Below are 13,156 nucleotides of genomic sequence, written 5' to 3'. Positions count from 1 at the left end.
CCTCCCCCAGCTTCTTCACCCCTCCCCCAGCTTCTTCACCCCCTCCCCCAGCTTCTTCACCCCCTCCCACAGCTTTATCACCCCACAACTTCTTCAATTCCTCTCTCAGCTTCTTCACCTACTTCACCAGCTTCTTTATCCCATCCCTCAGCTTCTTCACCCCTCCACCAGCTTCTTCACCCCTCCACCAGCTTCTTCACCCCCTCCCACAGCTTTATCACCCCACAACTTCTTCAGTTCCTCTCTCAGCTTCTTCACCTACTTCACCAGCTTCTTTATCCCATCCCTCAGCTTCTTCACCCCTCCACCAGCTTCTTCACCCCTCCACCAGCTTCTTCAATCCCTCCCCAGCTTTGTCACCCCCCTCTACCAGCTTCTTCACCCCTCCACCAGCTCCTTCACCCCCTTCACCAGCTTCTTCACCCCTCCAAAGGTTTTTCACTCCCTCCCCACCCTCCTCACCTTTCCCCCACCTTCTTTACCAGTTCCCCCACCTTCTTCACCCCTCCCCCACCTTCTTCATCACCACTCTCCCACCTTCTTCACTCCCTCCCCCCACCTTCTTCACCCCTCCCCACCTTCTTCATTCCCCTCCCCACCTTCTTCATTCCCTTCCCCACCTTCTTCACCCCTTCCTCCACCTTCTTCACCCTTCCCCCACCTTTTTCACCCCTCCCCCAACCTCCTTCACCCCCACCTTTTTCACTTACTCCCTCAGCTTTTTCATCCCTCCCCCACCTTTTTCACCCCCTCCCAGACCTTAATCACCCCCTCCCAGACCTTAATCACCCCCTCCCTACCTTTTTCACCCCCTCCCTGCTTTCTTCACCCCCTCCCTGCCTTCTTCACACCCTCCCCACCTTCTTCACCCCCTCCCTACCTTCTTCACCTACTTCCCCACATTCACCCCACCCACTTTCTTCATCCCCTCCCCACCTTCTTTATCCCTTCTCCACCTTTTTCACCCTCTCCCCACCTTCTTCACCCCTTCCCCACCTTTTCCACGCTCTCCCCCCCTTTTTCACCCCTTCCCCCACCTTTTTCACTCCTCCTCCACCTTCTTCACCCATCCCCCACCTTTTTCACCACCTCCCCACCTTCTTCATCCACCCCCCACCTTCTTCACCCACCCCCCACCTTTTTCACCACTTCCCCCACCTTCTTCACCCCTTCACCCACCTTCTTCACCCACCCCCCACCTTTTTCACCACTTCCCCCACCTTCTTCACCCCTTCACCCACCTTTTTCACCCCTTCCTCCACCTTTTTCACTCCCTCCCCCACTTTCATCCACTACTCTCCCAACTTCGCCACCTTTTTTCACCCCTTCCCCAGCTTTTTCACCCCTCCCCACCCTCTTCACCCCCTCCCCATCTTCTTCACCCCTCCCCACCTTCATCACTCCCTCCCCCACCTTCACCCCTTCCCCCACCTTCACCCTTCCCCCACCTTTTTCACTCCTCGCTCACCTTCTTAACCCCTTCCCCCACCTTCCTCACCCCTTCCCCCACCTTCCTCACCCTCCCCCACCTTTTTCACCCCATCCCCACCTCCTTCACACCCCAGGCAACCTCTCCCTCCACTCCTTTACAAATTCATTCCAAAATCAATGCTCTTATCAATTCGCCGTTATCGTGAGGGGTCGACTCGACCTTTTATTACAAAATGGAGCAGATTCCCGTTAGAAGTGAGATTTGATTACACAAAGGACCTGCCTACGCAATACTTAATCGACGAACACCGTCTTTCTCTTGATCAATCAACAATAAAGGGAGTCTCAATGGAGTGGAGTTTAATTTGCAAATTAAATAAGAGACGACTTTAAAAAGAATTATGTGTTTGGATGTGTAGGAGAAGGATTTTGATTTTGTTAAGGATTAAAATGACAGATTTCTGCTTTTTAGTGGTTATTTTATATTTGATTTCTGGAAAATTATATTTTCAAGAGAAAGGATAAGAGACGACTTAAGAAAAAATTATATGTTAGGATGTTTAGGAAAATGATTTTGTTAGGGATTAAAATGACAGATTTTTGCTTCTTAGTGGTCATTTTATGTTTTGATATATAGGGAAATTATATTTTCAAGTGAAAGATTAAAAGAGTGGAGGTTTAATTTGGAAATGAAATAAGAGGAGACTTTAAAAAGAATTATATGTTTGGATGTGTAGGATAACGATTTTGTTAGGGATGAAAATTGCATTTTGATTTTTGCTTTTTTTTAGTGTAGTGGTTATTTTATGTTTGGATTTGTAGGAAAATTATATTTTTAAGGGAAGGATTAAAGAGTGGAGGTTTAATTTTGAAAATGAAATAAAAGACAACATTAAGAAAATTATATGTTTGGATTTGTAGGAAAATGATTTTGTTAGGGATTAAAATTGACAGATTTTTGCATTTTAGTGGTTATTTTATGTTATTTTTAATTGAAGGATCAAAAGAGTAGAGGTTTAATTTGGAAATTGAATAAGAGGTGACTTAGAAAAAATTACATGTTGGATTTGTAGGAAATTATTATGTTAGGGATTAAAGTAACTTTTTAACTTTTGCTTTTCAGTGGATTTTTTTAATATATAGGGATATTATATTTTGAAGTGAAGGATTAAAAGAGTGCAGGTTTAATTTTAACAAGAAATAAGAGACGACATTAAAAAAATTATATGTTTGTAATTTGTAGGATAACGATTTTGTTAAGAATTAAAATGGCATTTTGATTTATGCTTCTCAGTAGTTATTTTGTTTTGATTTCTAGGAAAATTATATTTTTAAGTGAAAGATTAAAAGAGTGGGGGTTTAATTTAATAAATAAAAAAAAACAAGATAAGAAAAATATAACCCTTACCTTTATAAACGTATAAACTATGAATTAATTTTGTAAAATTAAAAAATCTGGCACAATAAACACGACTACATTTCAATGGATTTGAAAAAAAGAAAAAAATCTCAATTGCCATAGCATAATAATTTCAGAAACCAAGATAAGAAAATATACCCATACCTTTATAAACGTATAAACTATGAATTAATTTTGTTAAATTAAAGAAACTGGCACAATAACACGACTATATTTCAATGGATTTGAAAAAAAATTTCAATTACCACTAAAAACGTGATGAACCAACTGAATATTAGAGTACTTTAACTTTACAAGTGTTCTAGACCATTTCACTGTGGTGAGGGGGGGGGGGAAGGTAAGTTTGACAATAAGTTGTATAAGTGATAGGGGAGTTTTTCCCAAGTAGGAGGGGAAGGGAGAGTCTCCCAAGTAGGGGAATTGGGGGGAGGGAATGTTACTCAAATGCAATAAATAATTCTGGCTTCCCGCAGACCGTTATGAAGTTCCACTACCGTAAACAGGAAAGAGGGTAGGAATGGGTCCGAGATGATGGAAATACATTAGTTGGCAACTGTGTGGTAATTCGGATGTTCATTTGATTTTGGGGCTTTATTTCCTTTCCTCACTGGACTATTTTTTTTTCCTGTTGGAGCTATTGGTCTTATAGCATCCTGCTTTACCAATTAGGGCTGTAGGTTAGCTAATAATAATAATAATAATAATAATAATAATAATAATAATAATAATAATAATAATAATACATTTATTGGCAACTGTGGTAATTCAGATGTTCATATTGATTTCAAGGCATTAAAGGGGCGTGTTTGAAAATTGGAATATTTGATATTTTGATGTAATTGAACTGAAATGTGATTAAAATAAAAGTAATTTAGAAGTTGTATATAAGAAAGCTAATATTTCTAATGTAATTGAAGTGAAATTTGATTGAAATGAAAGTAATTTAGAAGTTGTGTGTACGAGAACTTATATTTCTGATGTAATGGAAGTGAAATTTGATTGAAATGAAAGTAATTTAGAAGCTTTATATGCCCAGTCTCTAGGGCATTGTTACGGTCCCTTGCCTCAGCCATTCACGAACAACCTTCAAACCATTCGATAGAATATCATCATGCAACAGGCAAATATAATAACAAGAAATCCAGTCATGCAACAGGCAGAATCTCAATGTGCATTGCAAGGAACATATCTCCTCGTTCATTCTAAATCTTTCTAAATCTTGCTATTTTGAATTCCCCCTTTTCTCTGTTCAATAACTGGGCTGTCAAAAGCAATTTCCGACAACGAGGTTCGTGTCCGGCGTGGAGACGAGGAATGGATTTCAAATGTAATATTTATATCAATGGGAAAATGATTTGTGTCTTTGAGCATATTATGATTATTGTTATTGCTTGCAAAAGTTACAATCCTTGTTGGAAAAGCAGGATAGTATAGCCCAGAGGGTCCAACAGGGAAAATAGCCCAGTGAGGAAAGGAAAAGAGGAAATTAAGAATATTTATATCAATGGGAAAATGATTTGTGTCTTTGAGCGTATTATGATTATTGTTATTACTTGTAAAAGTTACAACCCTTGTTGGAAAAGCAGGATGCTATAAGCCCAGAGGTTCCTGCTGGGAAAATAGCCCAGTGAGGAAAGGAAAAGAGGAAATTAAGAATATTTATATCAATGGGAAAATGGTTCGTGTCTTTGAGCATATTATAATTATTGTTATTACTTGTAAAAGTTACAACCCTTGTTGGAAAAGCAGGATGGTATAAGCCCCGAGGCCCCAACAGGGAAAATTACCCAATAAGGAAAGGAAGCAACGAAAAATAATAAATTCTAAGAACAGTAACATTAAAACAAATAATTCTTATTGTTATTATTATTATTAGCTAAGCTACAACCCTTGTTGGAAAAGCAGGATGCTGTAAGCCCAGAGGGTCCAGCAGGGAAAATAACCCAGTGAGGAAAGGAAAAGAGGAAATTAAGAATATTTATATCAATGGGAAAATGATTTGCGTCTTTGAGCATATAATTATTGTTATTACTTGTAAAATTTACAACCCTTGTTGGAAAAGCAGGATGGTATAAGTCCAGAGGCTCCAGCAGGGGAAAATAGCCCAGTGAGGAAAGGAAAAGAGGAAATTAAGAATATCATATCAATGGGAAAATTATTTGCGTCTTTGAGCATATTATGATTATTGTTATTACTTGCAAAAGTTACAACCCTTGTTGGAAAAGCAGGATGGTATAAGCCCAGAGGGTCCAGGTGGGAAAATAGCCCAGTGAGGAAAGGAAAAGAGGAAATTAAAAATATTTATATCAGTGGAAAAATGATTTGTGTCTTTGAGCATATTATTATTGTTATTACTTGCAAAAGCTACAACCCTAGTTGGAAAAGCAGGATGCTATAAGCCCAGAGGTTCCAGCAGAGAAAATAGCCCAGTGAGGAAAGGATAAGAGGAAATTAAGAATATTTTAAGAATAATAACAATATTAAAATAAATAATTCTTATTGTTTTTTTATTATTATTAGCTAAGGCACAACCCTAGTTGGAAAAGCAGGACGGTATAAGCCCTTTGCCCCAACAGGGAAAATAGCCTATTGAGGAAAGGAAAAGAGGAAATTAAGAATATTTTAAGAACAATAACAACATTAGAGTAAATAATTCTTATTGTTATTATTATTAATATTAAGCTAAGCTACAACCCTAGTTGGAAAAGCAGGATGCTATAAGCCCAGAGGCTCCAGCACGGAAAATAGCCCATTGAGGAATGGAAAAGAGGAAATTAAGAATATTTTAAGAACAATAACAATATTAGAATAAATAATTCTTATTGTTATTATTATTATTATTATCAATCTAAGCTACAACCCTAGTTGGAAAAGCAGGATGCTATAAGCCCAGAGGGTCCAGCAGGGGAATAGCCCAGTGAGGAATGGAAAAGAGGAAATTAAGAATATTTTAAGAACAATAACAATATTAAAATAAATAATTTTTATTGTTTTTATTATTATTAGCTAAGCTACAACCCTAGTTGGAAAAGCAGGACGCTATAAGCCCTGTGCCCCAACAGGGAAATTAGCCCAGTGAGGAAAGTAAAAGAGGAAATTAAGAATATTTTAAGAACAATAACAACATTAAAATAAATAATTCTTATTGTTATTATTATTATTAGCTAAGCTACAACCCTAGTTGGAAAAGCAGGATGCTATAAGCCTAGGGGTTCCAGCTGGGAAGATAGCCCAGTGAGGAAAGGAAAAGAGGAAATTAAGAGTATTTTTAGAACAATAACAACATTAGAATAAATAATTCCTATTGATATTATTATTATTATTAGCTAAGCTACAACCCTAGTTGGAAAAGCAGGATGCTAAAACCCCAGGACCCAGGGGCCCCAACAAGGAAAATAGCCCAGTGAGGAATGGAAAAGAGGAAATTAAGAATATTTTAAGAACAATAAAGGCATTAAAATAAATAATTCTTATTGTTATTATTATTATTAGCTAAGCTACAACCCTAGTTGGAAAAGCAGGATGCTATAAGCCCAGAGGGTCCAGCAGGGAAAACAGCTCAGTGAGGAATGGAAAAGAGGAAATTAAGAATATTTTAAGAACAATAACAATATTAAAATAAATAATTCTTATTGTTGTTACTTATTATTAGCTAAGCTACAACCCTAGTTGGAAAAGCAGGACGCTATAAGCCCAGAGGGTCCAACAGGGAAATTAGCCCAGTGAGGAATGGAAAAGAGGAAATTTAGAATATTTTAAGAACAATAACAATATTAGAATAAATAATTCTTATTGTTATTATTATTTTTAGCTAAGCTACAACTTTAGTTGGAAAAGTAGGAGGCTATAAGCCCAGAGGCTCCAGCAGGGAAAATAGCCCAGTGAGGGAAGGAAAAGAGGAAATTAAGAATATTTTAAGAACAATAACAATATTAAAATAAATAATTCTTATTGTTATTATTATTATTATTATTATTATTATTATTATTATTATTATTATTATTATTAAGCTAAACTACAACCCTAGTTGGAAAAGCAGGATGCTATAAGCCCAGAGGCTCCTTCAGGGAAAATAGCCCAGTGAGGAAAGGAAAAGAGGAAATTAAGAATATTTTAAGAACAATAACAACATTGAAATAAATAATTCTTATTGATATTATTATTATTAGCTGAACTACAACCCTAGTTGGAAAAGCAGGATGCTATAAGCCCAGAGGCTCCAGCAGGGAAAATAGCCCAATGAGGAAAGGAAGCAAGGAAAACTAATATATTTTAAGAGCCGTACAACATTAGAATAAATAATTCCTATATAAACTGCAAAAACTTTAACCAAACAAAAAGTAGCAAAATTAGATCGAATAGTGTGCCCGAGTGTACCCACAAGCAAGAGAACTCTAACCCAAGATAGTGGAAGACTATGGTACAGAAGCTATGGCATTATCCAAGACCAGAGAACAATGGATTAATCATAACAGTATTGGTCCTATGAAAGACATTAAATCATCCCTCTTTAAGATAAGAGATTAACATGGTCTTGTTTTTGGGTGTTTGGATATATGCTCTCTCTCAGAGAATGGACCGTAAAGGGGCCCATACACGTTCAAAAAAATCGTCAAAATTTTGCATCAAAATTTTGATATCAAAATTTCGATGCAAAATTTTGATATCAAAATTTTGATGCAAAATTTTGACGATTTTTTTTAACGTGTATTTAAGCCTAATTTGTTATGCTTAATTCTTATAAGCCTTGATAACCCTTGATCGACATTTTATTTTATTATATCTCATTGTATTCTTCAAAACTTGCTAGATCAATGGGAATTTAGGGGGACCTATAGGTCTACCTGCTGAGTCACCAGCAGCCATTTCCTGGCCCTCCTTGGTCTCAGAGGCACTTGGTTTAAAGGCCATCCATGAATGGCAAGGGACAGTGACATTACCCTATCAAGCAGCACAATGCCATATATACTGACCGTATATACATCTGATCAGCGCCCAAGCCCTCTCTCCACCCAAGCTAGGACCAAGAAGAGCCAGGCAATTACTGCTGATGACTCAGCACCCCTATAGGCTCCCTCAAACTCCCCCATCCATAGCTCGCAAGGATGGTGAGGTTACAGCGACCAAAGAAAGTAGCGAGTTTGAGCGGGACTCGAACCCCAGTCAAGCATTCACCCGTCAGGGATGTTACCACACCAGCCACCACTGATAATATGGATATAGGATCAGTCCCTGTCCCTTGCCTCTGCCATTCATGAGCGGCCTTTAAACCTTCAATTAAAACATCAAAGTACGTATATCAGACTAGGATAATTCTGGATCCCTCAAAACATTAATTCATTTGTACCTACTAAATCACTTAAACCCTAAACATTAAGCTTTCCAAATATAGTTAATTGGTCGTTTAAGTAAGAAATGGGGGAGAATTGGACAATAATTCCTCGTTGGAAATGTTAATTTTCATAATGATCCCAGATTAACTACTGCCTGTATTCGTCGACTGAATAATTCTGGGATTTTATGGGCAACCAAAGTATGATGGGTGATAAGAACGTATATTCGGAAAGAATCCAAAGAACGTGAACTTACTTTAGAAAAGAATGCAATGAACGTGAACTTATATTAGAGAAGAATACAAAGAACGTGAACTTATATTAGAAAAGAATACAAAGAACGTGAACTTATATTAGAAAAGAATGCAATGAACGTGAACTTATATTAGAAAAGAATGCAAAGAACGTGAACTTATATTAGAGAAGAATGCCTAGAACGTGAACTTATATTAGAAAAGAATGCAAAGAACGTGGACTTATATTAGAAAAGAATGCAAAGAACGTGGACTTATATTAGAAAAGAATGTAAAGAACGTGAACTTATATTATAAAAGAATGCAAAGAACGTGGACTTATATTAGAAAAGAATGCAAAGAACGTGAACTTATATTAGAAAAGAATGCAAAGAACGTGGACTTATATTAGAAAAGAATGCAAAGAACGTGGACTTATATTAGAAAAGAATGCAAAGAACGTGGACTTATATTAGAAAAGAATGCAAAGAACGTGGACTTATATTAGAAAAGAATGCAAAGAACGTGGACTTATATTAGAAAAGAATGCAAAGAACGTGGACTTATATTAGAAAATAATGCAAAGAACGTGAACTTATATTAGAAAAGAAGGCAAAGAACGTGGACTTATATTAGAAAAGAATGCAAAGAACGTGAACTTTTTTATTAGAAAAGAATGCAATGAACGTGAGCTTATATTAGAAAAGAATGCAAAGAACGTGAGCTTATATTAGAAAAGAATGCAATGAACGTGAACTTATATTAGAAAAGAATGCAAAGAACGTGAGCTTATATTAGAAAAGAATGCAATGAACGTGAACTTTTTTTATTAGAAAAGAATGCAAAGAACGTGAACTTATATTAGAAAAGAATGTAAAGAATGTGAACTTATATTAGAGAAGAATGCCTTGAACGTGAACTTATATTAGAAAAGAATGCAAAGAACTTGAACTTGTATTAGAAAAGAATGCAAAGAACGTGAACTTGCATTAGAAAAGAATGCAAAGAACGTGAACTTATATTAGAAAAGAATGCAATGAACGTGAACTTATATTAGAGAAGAATGCCTTGAACGTGAACTTATATTAGAAAAGAATGCAAAGAACGTGAACTTGTATTAGAAACGAATGCAAAGAACGTGACCTTATATTAGAAAAGAATGCAAAGAATGTATATTAGAAAAGAATGCAAAGAATGTATATTAGAAAAGAATGCAAAGAACGTAAATGTATATTAGAAATGAATGCAAAGAACGTAAATGTATATTAGAAATGAATGCAAAGAACGTATAATAGAAAAGCATGCATTAGAACTTACATTAGAAAAGAATGCAAATAATGTTTATTAAAAAAGAATGGAAAGAACGTAAATGTATATTAGAAAAGAATGCTCTGAACGTAAATTAGAAAGAAAAAACATGCAAATAATTTGTTAGAAAAAAATTATATGAGAGAGAGAGAGAGAGAGAGAGAGAGGAGGAGAGAGAGAGAGAGAGAGAGAGAGAGAGAGAGAGAGAGAGAGAGAGAGAGAGAACACCAACCATCGCTCTTTCGTAGTCATTCATCATACATAAAGTGTATCACTTCACTATGGAAAATTCTTAACTGCGGTTTCCAGACGAAAAAATCCATGTGGTTGGGCCAAGAGAAGAAATGTGATAAATGGTCTTTGAGGGAAAGAAATGTTTTGTTGATGGCTTCAAAGCTCAAAGCGAATATCGAAGACCTTGGCGAGAGAGAGAGAGAGAGAGAGAGAGAGAGAGAGAGAGAGAGAGAGAGAGAGAGAACGGGGGGCATTGAAGTTGATAGACCAGGTATTAATTAAAAATATGCTAATCCTTGATTACCTATGGAGGTAAATAACTTCAAAATGAGTTTTGCGTATTATAAACTTTCAAGTAATCTTTTTTTTAACTTTTTTTCTGTTTGAAAAAAAAATTGATTGAGGAATATAAATGTTTGAACACACAGAAAAAAAAAAATTTTCTATGGCATTCATTCGCCTCAAAATATATTTATGAACATCAAAGCTAACTTTTTTTTTTTTTACTTCCGCCAAGTAAGTTGGAAGGAGGTTATGTTTTCGCCCCTGTTTGTGTGTGTGTGTTGATTTGTTTGTGAACAGCTTCCTGGCCACGATTTTAATCGTAGAGTAATGAAACTTGCAATACCTGTTACGTAAAAAGATGGAAATGATTAAATTTTGTAAGGCCAAGATCAAAGGTCAAGGTCACGGTCAAGCAAAATGTCCAATTCACGTAATCAGCCATAAGTTTGGTCATCGTTGTCACAGAGACTTCAAACTCAGTTCATATTTGAGTGTAAGAAAATCTACTCCTATTAACACATATTAAGGTTAAAGTTCATGGTCAAAGTCGAGCAAAAGGTCGAGAAATAAGCTGCCGCGGCGGAGATCTGCGCTCTATTGAGTGCTCTTCTAGTTTATAGACTGGTCTAGCTTTGTAAAACACGGGCTCTTGCTTTGACATCTCGTAAAGAGCTATAAATTATCAACAGTGACTGCTGAATACAAACGTAATTTACAACTATTCACGGACTTGAAAACACATAACATGCAACTACCTTTGACAACAACAATATGATTTCACATCGAGACAAGATTCTCTTAGACTCCCCACTAGGTGACGCGAATGACTTACCCCTCGCGTGGCCATTAAGCACCGCTTGTTCCAATTCGATCCAACCAATAGGAGACAAATTGCTCATAATTGGAAGGGAACTTTGGTCCGGTCAGTTACTCCATTATTCATTTACCTTCGATTGAAGGGTTTAAAGGTTTTCCGATATGTATCCCTTTCATGCGATGCTTTTTTTTATTTCGACTTATTCGACAATAAAAGTTGATTGGGAGGTATTAGATTCGAATGCAGTCCACAGATGTCGATTTTGGGATGATTTTGCTGCAATGATGTGTTCTCTCTCTCTCTCTCTCTCTCTCTCTCTCTCTCTCTCTCTCTCTCTCTCTCTCTCTCTCTCTCTCTGTCAGCACGAACTGTTTTAACACAGACTTTGTCTGCACGAACTGTTTTAGCACAGACTTAAAGACATCTCTCTCTCTCTCTCTCTCTCTCTCTCTCTCTCTCTCTCTCTCAGTACGAACTGATTTAGCACAAACTTAAAGACATGCACAGTACGCACATACACACCCACACCCACACACACACACACACATATATATATATATATATATATATATTACCTTTCACTTAAAAATATTATCTTTGCTCAAGTATGTATTTCCATTTCCAGTATATATCTTTAAACTAAAAGCGTCCACCAAACAACCTCTCTTGTTATTGCATCAGCCGGGAGATATGACACTCATTACACTGATGTGGCCTTGAGTGACCTTAATCAAAGGGTCAGGTGTAAATTATAGTGGTGTCCAATGGCAAGAACTGATTTGTAATAATATAATAGGTCGTTTTCGAAAAGGAAGCAGAGATTGGAGAGTTTCAGAGACGAGAGATTTTGAGAGACGCGATATTTTGAGAGATGAGAAATGAGAGATTTTGAGAGACGCGATATTTTGAGAGATGAGAAATGAGAGATTTTGAGAGACGCGATATTTTGAGAGATGAGAAATGAGAGGTTTTGAGAGACGCGATATTTTGAGAGAGGAGAAATGAGAGGTTTTGAGAGACGCGATATTTTGAGAGATGAGAAATGAGAGATTTTGAGAGACGCGATATTTTGAGAGATGAGAAATGAGAGGTTTTGAGAGACGCGATATTTTGAGAGATGAGAAATGAGAGATTTTGAGAGACGCGATATTTTGAGAGATGAGAAATGAGAGGTTTTGAGAGACGCGATATTTTGAGAGATGAGAAATGAGAGATTTTGAGAGACGCGATATTTTGAGAGATGAGAAATGAGAGATTTTGAGAGACGCGATATTTTGAGAGATGAGAAATGAGAGGTTTTGAGAGACGCGATATTTTGAGAGATGAGAAATGAGAGGTTTTGAGAGACGCGATATTTTGAGAGATGAGAAATGAGAGGTTTTGAGAGACGCGATATTTTGAGAGATGAGAAATGAGAGGTTTTGAGAGACGCGATATTTTGAGAGATGAGAAATGAGAGATTTTGAGAGACGCGATATTTTGAGAGATGAGAAATGAGAGGTTTTGAGAGACGCGATATTTTGAGAGATGAGAAATGAGAGATTTTGAGAGACGCGATATTTTGAGAGATGAGAAATGAGAGGTTTTGAGAGACGCGATATTTTGAGAGATGAGAAATGAGAGGTTTTGAGAGACGCGATATTTTGAGAGATGAGAAATGAGAGATTTTGAGAGACGCGATATTTTGAGAGATGAGAAATGAGAGATTTTGAGAGACGCGATATTTTGAGAGATGAGAAATGAGAGGTTTTGAGAGACGCGATATTTTGAGAGATGAGAAATGAGAGGTTTTGAGAGACGCGATATTTTGAGAGATGAGAAATGAGAGGTTTTGAGAGACGCGATATTTTGAGAGATGAGAAATGAGAGGTTTTGAGAGACGCGATATTTTGAGAGATGAGAAATGAGAGGTTTTGAGAGACGCGATATTTTGAGAGATGAGAAATGAGAGGTTTTGAGAGACGCGATATTTTGAGAGATGAGAAATGAGAGGTTTTGAGAGACGCGATATTTTGAGAGATGAGAAATGAGAGGTTTTGAGAGACGCGATATTTTGAGAGATGAGAAATGAGAGGTTTTGAGAGACGCGATATTT

The 13,156-nt window shown here is 36.9% G+C and overlaps 1 protein-coding gene across 1 annotated transcript in view; it reads left to right on the top strand.

Annotated features, from left to right (window-relative positions):
• The window catches only part of LOC137645578 (uncharacterized), a 43,479-nt gene extending 42,715 nt beyond the window's left edge, over nt 1-764 (top strand). The window contains exon 3 of the mRNA XM_068378379.1: nt 11-764. Coding sequence (XP_068234480.1) covers nt 11-764 — 754 coding nt within the window. The remainder of the gene's footprint in view (nt 1-10) is intronic.
• Nucleotides 765-13,156: the final 12,392 nt, after the last annotated feature.

Source organism: Palaemon carinicauda, chromosome 8 (assembly GCF_036898095.1).
Source record: "Palaemon carinicauda isolate YSFRI2023 chromosome 8, ASM3689809v2, whole genome shotgun sequence".
NCBI lineage: Eukaryota > Metazoa > Arthropoda > Malacostraca > Decapoda > Palaemonidae > Palaemon > Palaemon carinicauda.
Note: the sequence above shows the minus strand (reverse complement) of the source record. Positions and strands in the feature narration are given on the sequence as shown.